Source organism: Motacilla alba, chromosome 9 (assembly GCF_015832195.1).
Source record: "Motacilla alba alba isolate MOTALB_02 chromosome 9, Motacilla_alba_V1.0_pri, whole genome shotgun sequence".
Taxonomy (NCBI): domain Eukaryota; kingdom Metazoa; phylum Chordata; class Aves; order Passeriformes; family Motacillidae; genus Motacilla; species Motacilla alba.
In genome coordinates this window covers 7,969,990-7,985,618 of record NC_052024.1, presented here as the reverse complement: position 1 = coordinate 7,985,618, position 15,629 = coordinate 7,969,990, and the positions used below count along the sequence as shown (strand labels likewise).

The following is a 15,629-nucleotide window of genomic DNA, read 5'->3' as shown; positions in this document are numbered from 1 at the left end:
GGAAACTGAGGCAGCGCCGCGGGCGGGAGCGCGGGCGACTCGGCGGCCGAAGAGGGACGCGCTGCGGGAACCACCGGCTCTGGAGCTTCCCGAGGCTCAGGGAGCGGAGCCGATAGCGGCCGACGGACGGAGCATCGCGGGGCGGGCAGCGGGGGAGCTGCTCGGCTTCCCGCGGTCCCGCAGCGCTGTCCCGGCAGGCGGCTGGGGCGGCCGGACAGACAGACAGACAGGTCCGGGGGCTGCTCTGTGAGTACGGACTGTTCAAGGACGGTGCTCAGCCCACTGACGCTGCCTCACCCACCCAAGGCTTAGCGGGCTTCTAAAAACTACGCTTTTGTTTAGAGAGCATAATTGAAGAAGTCAGGTGTTCGGAGCGTCCAAGGCAAAGCGCGGCTGTGGCTGCACAGCGCAGGATCCCGGGGACAGCCTAGGGGCATCAGCCACCACAGGTGTCCCCGCGCACGGCCCGGGGGACGAGTCCCGTGGATGGCTGTGGATGAGGGAGCGTGCACATCGGGAGCTTGTGCGTCCCGATGGATCTTAGCGCTCAGAGGGAAGCGCTCCGAGCCCGGCTTTCCCTCCAGCCCGCCCCGCCCAGCCGCTGCCCCGGCGCATAAAAGAGTGAACGATTGGCACCTTCGCGGTGAGCGCCGGGGCCGGCCCCTGCCGCTCGCAAGGGAAGCGCCGCTGAGAGCGGCCGCCCGCACTGCCCATCCCTGCCCATCCCCGTCCATCCCGGACCGTCCCTGCCCATCTCCGTCCATCCCTGTGCGTCCCTGCCTGTCCCTGCCCGGCCCAAAGGAGCCGTTGCCGCAGCAGCCGCTGCTCCCGCCAGGTGGCGCTGTTGCCCAACGGTGGCACCGGGCCGGGCCGGGCCGGGCGGGGCGGCGGCAGCTCCCGGGACGCTCCCGGGACGCTCCCGGGACGCGGGGCCGCCGCGGGCTCGGCGCGGGGCAGGTCCGTGTGCGTGCCGCTGCCGCAGCTTCCTCGCCTCTCTGCCTCTCCTAACTTTGTCTTTTCGCCTTTTCCGTCATCTTTCGGAGTTCGGACACTGTGAAGGTGGCAGAGCCCCGCGGAGCGCTCACCGGCCGCGGCCGCTCGCTGCCGCCGCCCGCTCGGGGCAGCGCTCCCCACACAGCCCGGCCGGAGCGCCCCGCTGCGCCCGGCCCGGCTCCCCGCGCCGCGCGCCCTCGGGGCGGGGCGGGGCGGGGCGCGCGGCGCGGAGCGGGCGGCGATTGGCGGCGGCGCCTGACGGACGGGCTGGCCCCGCCCCCTTGGCAATGTCTAGCGCGCGCCGCGCGCCCCATGTAGGCAGTTATTCCGCTGGGATAGCGCGGCCGGAGCGCGGCGGCGGCATGGGCATGGCCGGGCTCCCGATCTGCGCCCTCCTCCCGCTCCTCGTCGGCGTTTGCGGCGCCGTCACCGGCTCTCGGGTCTATCCCGCCAACGAAGGTGAGGCTTGCCGGCGGCCGGGCTGCGCGGTCTCCTCGGGGCGCCGGAGGCGAAGTTCGCTGTCCCCGGGCGGGCAGCGGTGCTGTCCCGTCCCCGCCCCGCCGCTCCGCTCGCCGTCGGGACGGCTCTCGCCCCGCGCTGCCCCGGCCGCTCGCTGCGCGTCCGGCGGCCGCGGACCTGTCCGAGCGGCGCTGCCGGGGCCGCCCGCGGTGCCGGCACAGGTGTCGCGGGGCGGAGCGGCCGCCGCCTGCCCCGCGCGTCCCCCGCGCCGCCGCTGCCCGGCCGGGCCGCCGAGGTGCGGCGCTCCCGCCAGCGCCGCCGGGGCGGCCCCGGATCGGAGGGCGGCTCATGAAACCGGTTCTCCCGGGAGCGCTCGGCGGCTCCGCGCCGTTCCCCGGGGCCCCGGTTCAGCCCGTTCCGCGGGACGGTCCGGCGGCGGCTCCGCGGGAGAAGCCCGCGGCCGTCCCGCGCCGTGGGCGTGCGGCGCCGGTCCCCTCGGGAGCCCCTACCCATCTCTCGGTGCCCAGCCGTGCTCCCGGGGTCTCGGAAAGTACCCGCTTCGAGCCCATCGCTGGCGTGCGGGCGCGCTGTCCCGGGCGGCGGGTGGCGCGGTGCCCGGTGCCGGGGAGCGCTCCGAGAGGCGCTCCGGTGCCTCTCGCAGGTGTGCCGGGACTCCGCCGCTCCCCTCCGCGCCCCTGAGCGGCTCCAGTGCGCCGGGAAACGCACACGCGATTCCTCAGTGAGAGTTTCGAAAGGTTTCTAAGATATTGCCGCGTTCGGGAATAACATTTCGTTTCGAGTGGAAGGTGGATGCGATGTGCTCCGCACATATGGAAACGTTCAGGTAAACCATTTATTTTAGTATTGCCTTTTGGCAGCTGGAATTTAATCTCTTTTATTTGTACCTTTCTGCAGTTACCTTGCTGGATTCCAGATCAGTTCAGGGAGAACTGGGGTGGATAGCAAGTCCCCTGGAAGGAGGGGTAAGTTTTGAACCGCTATCTGATCAAAAGGGTAAAGGGGGTGATTAGTTACTTTCAGAGAGTCCTAATGGCTCGATTATTGTTGATTGTGGTGAGGAGGTCAGATTTCTTCCCTGGCTTACCAAGTGAATTACTCTTTGTTGGAGAAACTCTATACTCCCTTTGGATAGTTCTGTCATGGAATAAGTGGAAACCAAAAGGGCAGAAAAGAGGTTTCAGAATTAAGAGATTGGTTGAGGCATGGGCTTAGATGCCTATTTAAAGCTGAAATACCAACAAGAAATGTGATCTGCCGACTGAATTGGCATTCTTGACTGCTATTATTTATCTGTGGACTGTCTCGGCTGGGAGATGTTCAGGGCAATTGCTGTTCTATTTCTGGATGAAGGAGTAGGGATCAATATACACGATGGACCTTTTGTTGTGATGGGACAGTTGTCCTGTTTCAGGGTGTAAACATCGTGTGCTTTGGTTTCTGAACAGATAAACTGCAGCACCCAGTGCTTGACTGTGATTCCTTGGAGTTCCTTTTAACGTACTTTTACAATTATCTTACTGAACAGAAGGCTGCTCGAATGCTCTGCCCAGTGCTGATGTGATGACGTTAAGAGGTTCATTGCTGGGCTTAGGGTCCCTTTGCTTAGAGAGCTGCACACAAGGTAGCTTTAGTTTTTGGTTTAGCTTTATATTATTGGATGCTCCTTGCTGCTCCCTCATCTGTGCCCCGACCTACAGGGTGCCCAGTGCCTCTCTGGGAAACTCCTTTGAATGCTGGACTCTGGAATTGCTCGGATCTGGAGGAGACTGTACTTCATGGGACTTTCTTTTAATAAGCAATTAGAAAGGCTTTTTCTTTCTTCGTATGAAGAATTTAAGCAAAAATGCCAGCAATGCGCACTAAATGCGAGCGTAAAAACAAAAAAAATCCCAAATCCTTTTAATATTAAAGGAGTAAAAGCAGCTTGGAATCCTTAAGCAGAAGTAACTAAGTCAAAGTGTTTGGAAAAGGAAAATGCTGAAAGATCAGGACCTGTGCACAACAGAGCACTGGATTCTTCAGGACCCTACAAATTTTCTTTTTTTTGTGTGTGCGTTCCCGCTCGTAATTAGAAGGAGCAGAGCTAAGGAAACAGCAGTGAGCGGAAGGAATCCGAGGCTGCGTTGGCTGGTGATGCATTATGCATAAGCTCTGAGTAACCATAACACGGGAGAATGGGGGATTGTTTTGCTCCCCCATTGTTGTTCTGGGTGAACTTGACTACAGTCCTGGCTTGTGCTCCGCCTGAGCACGCCGTGCTGTCCCCGAAACTCGCTTTTTCAGAGAGTGGGGATGTGATTGGCAGGCCTCTGGCAGCGCCCACGGCGCACATTCAGTGCTGGTTGCAGGCAATTGCCCTCATCCTTTGACAGCGTGGAAAGGTACAGCTCTATCTCGGGGAGAGCCGGGCTTCCCCGTTAATCCCACACCCTGGAAATGTCGGTCCATGAGACGGGGTCTTTCGGACGCCTCTCCAAGGGATATCTACGCTGTCTATTCAAACAGAACCTAAACCACAAGTTTTAATAAGTCGGCAGTGGAATCAATGATCAGAGGACAGCCGTGTATTATTGATGGCTGTTGGATTCCCCCTTTCTCCACATGCTGTTTCTGAAAGCGCCGTGCAAGCTTGAGAAGGAAAAATGTGTGCTCTTATTGTGGACGTGACTCGTTTCACTAAACCTACATATGTGTGTTCTATTTTTAAGCCTGTAGTGAAAAATTTAAGAGTACATGGTCTGTTTCTGAGATACAGTGCTTGGAAAGCATTTACTTTGCTTCATGTGCTGCTGATTTATTTCAAGCAGCAGAAACAAACTCCTTTTTCTTCCTGGGAAATATTTGTCCTTCAGTGTTTTTCTTTAACTGTGTATACTTTATTGTCTATTAAAAAAAGGTATTTTTCTAGATTGGAACCACACTGTTCCTGGACTGTGAGAGTTGTGTGGACAAGAGGGGCTGGAGATAAAGATTTAGTCATTTAGCAGTGACTAGCTATATAATAGACCCAGAGGAATTAATGAATTGCATTATAAATGTAATTAATGATTTGCTCTTGCATTTCACAGTTGAAAAGCAGGTTTTGTGCCCAGAATGTTTTAATGTGCATCATTAAACTGTGGGAAGAGCTGAATTATAAAATTTAATTTCAGCTTGAAAGCAAAAAGTTACATCTTTGACCACATACTTAGAGTCACAAGTCATTTACAGTGGCTGGACATTTTGGGCTGTAGTTATTTTCAGCTCTGTCCGAAAGATGCACTTGGGTTTGTTTTGTATTTGCGTGTTAACGGAATAAGAAGCCCAGCTCTGTACATTTGTGTGCTGGTCAGCAGATGGGTGTGTTGAGAGCACGATCCAAAACTTGCTGAATTCAGTTGCTGTGTGTCTGTTGACCTCAGCGGTCTCGCTATTGAGTCCTCTAGCAGCATCCTCTATTGTGTAAATGCACTAAAGGAAATCCCATCAACAAGTATTATTTCCCTCTGCTTCTTCCTTTCTCTTGCACCACACACAATATTGGTAGCATAGGCAATCTGAAGATAGGCAGAATGGAGAGTGATGGATCATAAAGACAACATTGTAACAGTACACTAGCTCTGTGGTGCTCTAAATTAAACAAGTCTGTCTTCTTACTAACAACATGTTACACTTTACATTGATAGATGACTTTTTAAGATTTATTTCTTCCTTTTCTCTGGAAAGGAGTGACATGCTGAGTATTGATTTCCCCCCTCCTTCATTTTAATTTGCAGTTATCTCTAGGCAGCAAATAAAATATTATTCTTTCTGCTCCTAGTGACTCATGGTGCGAACTGCTGTCATTCTATAAACGGATTCAGCTAAGCTGGAAGCTTTTTAAGTAAAAATCACTTGCATAAGAGCAATCCTTGTGAGAAGAATGCAGGATATTATACAAGAAGCCCCTTCATCTTAAGAAGGCTTGTGTTTATCAAAGCCATGGCTTCAGTAGTTTTGAAAAGCACTTCTGAGAAGTCTCTTTAAAGTTATTACTGTTTTCAAAGGATAATTTTATATGCTTCATTGTATTGCTTGCAAACCTAGTCAGCATATCATTATCTAATATTGTTATAGGGAAGGATAAATTGAATAATATGAATTGAAGTGCTATGGTTCTGCTGGTTTTATTTCCTGGAGAGATTTCTTTTCCGAATGTCCTTACTTTCCCTTCTCTCCCTGCCAGTAGAGCACTGTGGTGAACTTTCTTCTGTCTATGATAATGCTTTGACCAGTTTTTGTTTTTTTTTCAGAACTGTTGGGTATGTGTGCTTTCCTTTTCTGAATTCATTATGCTAAACTCCTGCATCTCCTCCTTCCGTACCCACCTTGGATTACACATGTTGTTGTTGTTTCATAATCATGTTGCCTGGTTGGCACTTCTGAAGATGCCTGAACTTGATCTGAGGGGTGTAACAATTCTGAAGAATGCTGCTATCCTGATCTTTCAGCACTTTCCCTCTCTGCTAACCCTTTTGGGATTTTGATAATATGAATTTAGCTGTTCCCTGACATTTTCCTCCAGAAAAAATACATTTAGTATTTCTTCTTTTTTTACCTTCCCGCTAGTAAGAAACTGTTTGGATAACAAATTTATGGTGATGTTGCTGGTAGACTGATGTTGTCTCTTTACCTGTTTTTCCTTCTCTAAGAGCTACCCAAGCTAAGGACCCAGTTCTTTGTAGACAGCTATTTCTGCCCAGCTCCAAAGCAGAATTTATTGAGTCTGTCTGGGACATTGGTAGCTCAGGAAAGTGGTTGGCAGCTTAGAGAAATAATAAGATGGCTTAAGAATTTTGAAAATAAGTGGGAGTGATGCCTGAAATGTGGATGTCAGCCTCTCTGTGTGACTAAGTCATGCAGTGTCACCTGTTGGATATTCCCAGGTGTGAGGCAGGGTCCATAAGATAGCTGCTGCAGAGAAAACACTGCAGGGCAGTGCTGCTCTGTGGGTCTGTGAAGTTCTGTGTGTAGCCCTGCTCCAGGCAGTGGTCTGCAGACTGAACTGTACTGCAAATAAACCTAGTCAGTCAAGGGAGCGTTCTTGGATTGGTTCAGAGGGCCCTTAAAACACATGCCTGTTCCTCGAGGCATGGGGGATTTGGAATTTGTTTCTCCTGAACAGATGCTTCCTTTAATGTCCAAGTAATTGAAGTCCTGGCTGTGGCTTGTTCTGCTGGGCTGTTTTTTGGTCTGTTTGTTTGTTTCTCCATCATGGAACAAGTGCATATTGTTTGTTGTGAAGCTCTGTTGTTCCTTTTAGTGCTGATGTATTTTTCTCCCCTTTTCCTCCCTGCAGTGGGAGGAAGTGAGCATCATGGATGAGAAGAACACTCCTATCCGTACCTATCAAGTCTGCAACGTGATGGAGCCCAGTCAGAATAATTGGTTACGAACTGATTGGATTCCCCGAGAGGGGGCTCAGAGGGTTTATATTGAAATCAAGTTCACGCTAAGAGACTGTAACAGTCTGCCAGGTGTCATGGGAACTTGCAAAGAGACTTTCAACCTTTATTACTACGAATCAAACAACGATAAAGAGCGTTTTATTCGCGAGAGCCAGTTTGCCAAGATCGACACCATTGCTGCTGATGAGAGCTTCACCCAGGTGGACATTGGTGACAGGATCATGAAGCTGAATACAGAAATCCGGGACGTGGGACCACTCAGCAAGAAGGGGTTTTATTTGGCTTTCCAGGACGTCGGTGCCTGCATTGCTTTGGTCTCTGTGCGTGTGTTCTACAAGAAGTGCCCGCTGACGGTTCGGAACCTGGCGCAGTTTCCAGACACCATTACTGGGGCTGACACCTCCTCTCTGGTGGAGGTTCGTGGCTCCTGTGTCAACAATTCGGAAGAGAAGGATGTGCCAAAAATGTACTGTGGGGCAGATGGCGAATGGCTGGTGCCCATTGGCAACTGCTTGTGCAATGCTGGCTATGAGGAGCGCAACGGAGAATGCCAAGGTAGGACGAGCCATATTGTACTGTTCATTAGGGCTTAGTGGAATGCATAATTGAATCAGAGATGAGAGTAAATGGACTAAAGCCAGTGATTAGCAGCCCTGTGGGATGTGGTGGGACAGGGGTTTAATGAAGAAGTCCAACAGCTCCAGGTGGCAAGGCTAAGAAATATATAATGCAAAACAAATGATATTGCTGTAATAGGCAGAAGGTGAAACACGTTTTCTAGCAGACGCCTAAATTTGATTTGGCTCGTGATAGTCACCAAAATGTGGATGACTGCAAAGCAGTGCAGTTGAGCTACCATTGTTTGAAGAGACAAATCTTTCAAGGGAACTTTGTTAAACATAGGAAATTCTGGCAAAGTTGACTTTGGGCAATGCAGTAAGTTAAGAACCAGTCTGGGAGGCAGGACAGGAGTTTTAGCTGGATTACTTTCTCACTTTAGGAACTGGAAATCTTTGGTGTTTTACTTGTCGCAAATTTTTAGCACTAAATACCCTTTGATATTTGACACTGCTGCCTTTGTTAAATATTTTCATTTCTCAGAGAGTCTCTATTGTCAGTTAAATAATAGAGGTGCTAGGATACTCTTAGAAATGCTAAAAGTCTCCACCCCACCCTCCCACACACACACTATCCTGTGTGCTGCAGAATTAGGGATTAAAGTTTGTATAAAAGACAGATTTGCCTAAAAGAAAAAACCTCAATACCTATATTCTCTTTGCCTTCCTTTTCTGGATAAAGAAGCTGTAGAAGGTTAGGGAAGGAGAGAAGACACCTTATAAATAAAATATCTTTAGCCTCTGCTTTGAGAGTCTTGCTCATGTAAGCATAAATTAAGATCAAACTTAAATGGTTTCTTGCACAGGTCAGTGAGCTTAATTTTGCTGGGTGCTGAATTGAAGGTGCTTAGCTCCTTCGGGGATTTGGAGCCATGTTTTTAGAAAAGATTCTTCGGAGTCAGTTGCCTCATCTTCTTGGTGTATTTTTTCCTAGAGCATTTTTATCATCTTGAGACTGAGAACAAGTTAACAAAGCAAGTAACTGGCTGCTTTTGTGATGGATGTCCTGAGAAGATGGTGTCTTTTGAATGTCCTACTTGATTTCTTTTAAATGCTAACTTACAGTCAATATGAAGTTCCTTATTACACATTAAAATTATATTTTGGTAGGAAAGATCTGCTGTGTGTGAACTTCAGCCTTAATTTCCTGAGGTTTTGCTCTATGACAGAAGCCTAATGTGGCATAGTGGCAACAAAAATGCCATGGGCTGAAATTACAGAGGACTGAAAGATGAGCTGCACAATGACAGGACATCCTGTCTGGGGTAAAACGCTGTTTTTTCTTGTTGGTTTTTCCATCCTGTGATATGGAAACTCAAAAGCCTGTTTGTCACCAAGTGTGTGAACCTGTGGCACTGCCTGGGTGCTGCTGGGGGAGCCATTGGTGGCTGGGGAGATGCTGTTACTCTCTCACAGCTCAATAGCTTCTGAGCAAAGCTTCCTGACACCTTACCAGCCTGGGTTGTGAGAGGAAGAAGTGAAGTGGGGAAGCATTTATTGCTTTATTGCACAGAGATGATTCCACCTTCTCCCAAAGCCTGTTAGGTCAGTACTGGGTCACTCTGACACAGATCATCCATTTTTTAGTGTCAGTGGCCCAGATGTGGTGAGCTAATTGTCCAACAAATCTTGTGTTGTTCAGGGGAATCTCTTGAGGTTTTGCTGATGGGCAGCGGTTATAGTGGCATGCTTTTTGAGTTCATTTTTGTAGTGCTGGACTAGACCTTGGGGATGACTGTCAGCTTACCTAAAGGCTCTCAGCAGCATCTGGGGACATTTGGGCTCAGGAAACCCAATTCTCCATTTCCCAATTAAAAGGGAGATCAGGTGATGCCATATTGACAAAGGTGTTAGAAATGTTCTGTCTCTTGGGCTCTCTGGAGTGAAGTTGGCCTGTGCTAGTCATTTTGAGAGCATTTGAGCCAGCACATAATTGCAAGTGCTAAACCCATTTCATCAGCTGTTACTTGTGGTTTCCTTTTCTCACACTTGCCGTTCTCCAGCCAGAACAGTTAACTGGGAAGCTCCTCCTGATGAATTCATGAAGCTCACCAGAACTGTGCAGCTTCTCTCCAGTTTCCAGTGAGGCTGTTAAAGCAGTTTGGCCTTTGACACTACTGAATGAGGTTTCCCCTTTTCTTTCCATTCTTAACTTAATCGTCTAGCTAATGTTCTGCTCTGACAGGTTTTTGGAGGGGAGGAGGAGGATGAAGTGAGGAGGATTCCTGTGGTTTTGATATAGAGGACTGGGGGCAGGGGAAGAGACTTTGAGTTTGGGAAAGGCTGTGAAAGGGGCTGGTCTGGGACGGGAGCTGGTGAGCAGGTTCCACCTCAATTGTTTTTCAATAGGTTGACTGTGGCAGGACAAATACAACAAAAGGTCAGAGGTTGTCCGTTTCCTCATCCATCTTCCCCTGTGATCCTAGGGTCAGAGTGAGGATTGATTAAGATCTTAAATGTTTAACAAAAGCTCAGTGGGCAGGAATAGTTTGGGCCAGTGGACTGGGGCTTTGCACTTGTTGGGAGATCCCCAGTCTGTGTTGGAGCTCCTTGTCCTCTCCTGGGACCTGCTCCCTGCCACACAGTGCTGGGACAGACCAGCTGGCCCTTGGGTTGTCTTGCAAGCTGCTTCAAGTTCACTCGCCCTCCCAATTTTTAAATAATACATTTTTGTTGAGATTCTTTTGCCTAATTTCTGATGTGTGTGTGGGAAGCATAATGGAAAGCCTTTTCACATTTAAAGTTCTTGTAGTGGGAGTTAATGACTTTCTGACCTCAAATGGGATTTTTAAAAATTTGTGTCGGTGGTATGGAGGTGTTAGAACAGCTTTTTGTCATCATATTCAGCCTCTGACTGCTTTTTTCTTCCCCAGTTGACTTTATTGATGATGATTGTCTTACTGAACATCCATGAGTGTGTGTGTGTGAATATATGCAAAAACCTGGGACAGGAAGGAAAAGGAGCCAAGTACTAAATCCATATTTATTTGGGAAGCTTCACAGGTGTGTCATAGCAGTAGTTCTGCAAAATGGCTCCTCATGTGTACAAGTTTTAGGTGAGCTCTGATTTTTTGCTTGCAAATAAACTTGTAGCTGTGAATTAGATGCCAAAAAAATCCAATTTGCTATTTCTACTACTGTTTATTCTCCCTCAAATGTTCTGTGTTCGTGGCTCTCCATTTAGGAGAATATGCATGTGGAATATTGTTGATGGAAGATGACTGTCCCAAATAGTGGCACATCTCAAGGCTAAGGCAATTAGTGCTTTAGGGCAAAGCTGAGACATAAAGTAATTTTAAACTTCACTTGTAGACATCATTGTTATGTAAATTGTTTTGTTACACATTAATAAAATGTGGTTTGGATTTAGTTATGATTTCCTTATGATAAAGCACATATCTTTCTAACTCAAAGGAGGAGGGGGGAAAACAAGCAGGAAGGGAGAAAAGACAGATTAAAGAAGCAATAGACTGTAGCCATCTGTGATGATTTTGATGCTGTGAAATTACAAATCTCAATTTTAGACCTGCCATTTAGTATAAATATGTGAGACAGTTGAGATTTTTACTGTGATATTGTAAAGGTTATGAGAGCCAACAGCTTTGTCTTCATCTACACTTGCTTTTTCTGAGTTGTGAATTGGCCAATTGGCAGAAAATCCAGTGTCATTTAAAATATGGCTCAGTCCTGGTTTCCTATCACTGCTGTTTTTAGAATTTTCCTTCGAACTTTGATAAGAGCATCCCTAAGAAGTAATAATTTGAATGATAAGATTCTTTTAATCTTGGAGGCTTTGAAGAGTGGCTGTGATCACTGAAAGCAGCAGTTCAGTTTGCATCAGAAGTGTACAGTCTAATTATATGTTTTTCTGTGATAAGATTCTTAGATGGTGGGTTTTTTAAGGGTGGGGAAGCAATGTAATTTGTGTGTACGTTCCCATTTTAGTCAGATAACTTTTTTTGTCAAAATAGCGCTGATGTACAGTCTGTCTGCACAAAAGGGTGATCAGGAGGGTGACTAAGACTGTGCAGATCTGAGATTTCAGGAGGATTTTTTTTTCAGGTTGATTATTTTTGGCAGGGGAAAAAATGCACAGACTCAACATGTTACGTTTTAAAAGGAGCTGAGAAGACGGAAGCTACAGGCGGGGCCTGGGAGTGATACTGAAACACAGTCTGTCTGAACCAAATTTAGTTGGTTCTCTCCTCTGCTGATTCGGTTATCTTATGTTCTCATGTAGCTCAATAGATCTTCCAAGGGTTAGTCCCTCTGTGATTTTCTTGTACCACCTGGTGCATTTCAAAATCTGCATTTAAATGTTATTGCAGGAGCTCTACTGCTTTTCTCCTGCCTGGGCTCCTCAGAAGTCAAGTTACAGTTGTCAAACAATTGTCCCTTCATGTATTGCTTGGAGAAAGGCTGTGATTGCTTCCTTTTGAATTTCTGACAAGATTTCTGCTAGTATTGCACACGGGAGCAATATCTGGTCCTTATTCTGTGTGTTACTGGTGAAAAGCACAATCCTCACAATCAAAGCCAGATGAGCTTTGTGGTGGTAATGAATTTAATGGTAGGTCTGGGTAGTCTTTTGAGGGACTTCCAGCCCGTCTTCTGGTTTGTGTGTTCTTTTAGGATAAAAAAAAAAAAAAAAGGCAACCCAAAACTTTCCAGACAACTCATCCAGTGTGTGATGAGTTCAGTATTTAGATCTTGGCTGGGTAAGGGTTATTATCTGTCTAATAATATGCTCCACTGAGCTTGGTCTTTATTATGCTTGTGAGTAGTGATTAAAGAAATGCTCAGCAGTACTCTAAGGTCTTTTGAAACTGCATCAAAAAGCCCCCCAAACTTGTGAGATAAATATCTTATCTGGTTTCCTCCCATTATGTGACATCCTTTTCATATGTTGCAGGGAGCAGGTGAGGTCACAGAGTTTTGTGAATCAGAGACAATTAACACTCCCATGACTAAACGGCCATTTTATGAATATTCAGAGCCTGCTTCACCTCCCTGGGAAGCAAACACGTTGGTTCCCTTCTCCTTCCTCCTGCTAGAGACTGGGGAAGCTCTCTCTGTGAATGGGGATTGGCAGCTGCCGGCCACTTTCCTTTTGCATGCAGCAAATTCCTCATTTACATCGTTTGTATACACCCTCATGCAAAGCAGCACACCCATTTCCCCATTTCACAAAGCAGATAAGAGCTTCCTTTGCCAGCCAGAATCTTCTTCTGTTTATGCAGAGCTCAAAAGATTTGGATTTTATGCAAATGAATTCTGGTTTGATTTTTTTTTTGATCCCTTTGTTTAAGAGACAGTGTGATATTTGCCCAGTGTGCTCCTCATGTCTTGACCATGGCTGGTTGTGGCTCTCAGCCCTGTGTGCAGCTCCCTTCCAGCTGTGTGTGGGACAGTGCTGTGCTCACAGCCAGCCTGGTGGTTGTGATATTTTGTGAAAATCCCTTTGCTAGGATTTTCTTCTCCTGAGAAGCTGAGAAGGCCTCAGCTTCAAGTGTGAACAATTTGTTATCTGCTGCTGTGGGATGCAGCAGGTGCTTCCTCGATTGGTCAGTGTGGGATGTTTCTACTTGGTGGCCAATCGAGGAGGCAGCAGCTCTCGGACTCTCTGGGAGTCACAGAACTTTGTTATTCATTCCTTTCTATTCCTGTCTCACCTTCTGATGATTCCTTTCTCTCTATTCTTTGTAGTGTAGTTATAGTGTGATCTTTTTTAATGTAATATATATCATAATATAATAAACCACCTTTCTGAAATAGAGTCAAGATCTCTCCTTCCCTTCACCAAGTCCTGACTGCCCAGAAGACCTGCAGTAATAGATAGTAACCCCAGACGTAGTAATAAATGGTGATGGTGACCCCAGACGTAGCAATACCTGACCACCTCTAAAGCCATGGCTGGGTGTGGAAGAGCCACTCCTCGTGCCTGGAGGGGCTGCAGGCCCTTGGGTGTTCTCTCCTCCAGATGTTCACCAGTGATCACCAAGCTCTCCTGTGGCTGCAGCCTCAGCTGGGGGGGTGATGGGGTTCTGGAGGTGGGATCTCCTCTGGGCTCTAAGTGTGCACTTAGGGCATAAAAAAGCAGCATTACATTTTGACATTTCCTGTGCTTTGGGCCAAGTACCTGCTCAGGCCTGGGCTAGTGCTCTTCCCTTTGCTGGGCTGGCCTTGGCCCATGGTTGTAGCATGGTGAAAAGGGGCTCCCAGCACTCGGGTAAGTAAACATGCAGAAATGCTCTGCTGTCTTTATTTATTGAATGAAAATAATCTGTGAGAAAAGTTCTGCTTTCTTAAGCCTCATGATTATACGAGGACTCTTATTTTATTTTATTTTTGGTTTTAGTGGCTTTCTTTTCTTTTTAACTTTTCTTTATTTCAACTTTACTTAAAATTGCCTTTGGCTTGAAATAAAGCTGAGGCTCATTAAATGCTCCCAAAACACAGGCTTGTTCAGAATGGATTTGTTGAAAGGTTTATTGATATAAGTTAGAACACATGCTGCATGAATGTACTGTATTTCTTTAAAGGACTGGTTTTCATTTTGTGTCTTTATAAATCAGTGGTATGAAATTGGGACCCCGATCGTGTTGGAGCTACATCCTATAAGAAACCAGAAGGAAAAACATGGTTGTGGGGGGTTTTCATTTTTGTTGGATGTCCAATTAGTGTTTAACTTGAAGGTAATTTCACAGGGGTAGTAAACTGCGCAGTGTGAAACCTGGTGGCATAATTAAATGGAGGAAAGCCTCTTTAAAACAACAAAGAAACGTGCAAAAACTTTGCTTTTGTCCTAACAGTCACCCAGAAGGGGAGGTCATGCTGTTCAAAGTACAATATGGATGGGCTATTAAGGTTTGGAGGAAAAAAAAGAAAAAAAAAAAAGCTATACTATACAGTTGGTATTTGCTTTGGCTCATTTAGTCATGGATGCCTAGAAAAAAACCCATTTGCTGGTCTGCTTTTTATACTTCCCTTAGATGGGTATGTTTAAATCTCGCTAACACTGAGTTGATCTGTGCAAACCCACTGAAAGAGGTGTGCTGGGAAACAGGCTTTGTATTCACTGGGGGCCTGGTGCTGCACAGCTCAGGCTGGGACAGGCAGCAGTTTCAGCAGCCTGGGCAAAGGCAGGGTCCTGAGCAGGAGGAAGAGGAGGAGGAGGAAGGATGCTCCCGAGCTGCAGCAGCCAGAGGATGGAGGGATAAAGCCTGGGTAGCTTTCCCAGAGGCACACAGGATGTCTGTGACTGAGATCAGACCACAGTGAAGGCTGAATGTAGGTGAATGTCCTGATAGCTTCTGCCCCTCCTCACTTGTCAGAAGTTCTTGCTCACCTTTTCCTAATGAGGAACCCATCTTACCCATCCTTAAAACATCATTTGAGCTAAGGCAATCAATATCTATTGCTTCTGCTTGTATATGTGAAAGCTTTGTACAGCCACACTACAAAGCTGCAGTACAGTGTCTTAATTACCCAGATAATCCTGTTTGCTTGTATTTTTAAACTATGGAGCGCTGGGTAATTATTCAATTCTTAATAGAAGGCAAATGGCAATGTAAACAATAATTAGGATGTTAGACTAATGTGCTTCAAAGCAAATTGGATTTTTTTTTCATACTGTTCAGCATGAAGTCCCATAAAGCTGACAATTTAGTGGCAAGGAAGCAAGTTCCATTTTGCTTGTATTTTCTGGTGTTATCTCCTCATGCCTTGTTTCTGTGAATGAGTTTGCTGTGATGCTGCTGCCTGCTCCAGAGCAAAGGTCAGGCTGATAGTCAGTTCTCTCCGTTTGCCTGTTCTCTCTGCAGCTTTTTGTCTCCTGCAGCCGGGGGTTAGGGGTCAGCAGCATCCCGAATTCCCTCCTTTGCATGTGAGTGTGGAGGGGCACAGCTGGTGTAGCTGGCACTGGGCTCAGTGCTTTGGGGCTGTCCTGGACCAGGGTCCAGAGGAGAAGGGAGCAGGCTGAGCTTGGTGACTCGAGCTCTTCCTGCATTTGGAAATTAAGGTGTATTTCAAGGGAAATTGAAGTTTTTGGCTCTTCAATCTTTGCAAATGGGGTAATACACTGTGGGTCAGAATTACAGCTTGTTATCTCCCT

At 47.3% G+C, this 15,629-nt stretch overlaps 1 protein-coding gene across 1 annotated transcript in view; it reads left to right on the top strand.

The window, feature by feature from the left end:
- The first annotated feature begins 1,276 nt into the window (after positions 1-1,276).
- Positions 1,277-15,629, top strand: part of EPHA4 (EPH receptor A4) — a 105,654-nt gene continuing 91,301 nt past the window's right edge. Inside the window, exons 1-3 of the mRNA XM_038145428.1 lie at positions 1,277-1,452; positions 2,368-2,435; positions 6,791-7,454. Coding sequence (XP_038001356.1) covers positions 1,281-1,452; positions 2,368-2,435; positions 6,791-7,454 — 904 coding nt within the window. The 5' untranslated portion in view covers positions 1,277-1,280. The remainder of the gene's footprint in view (positions 1,453-2,367; positions 2,436-6,790; positions 7,455-15,629) is intronic.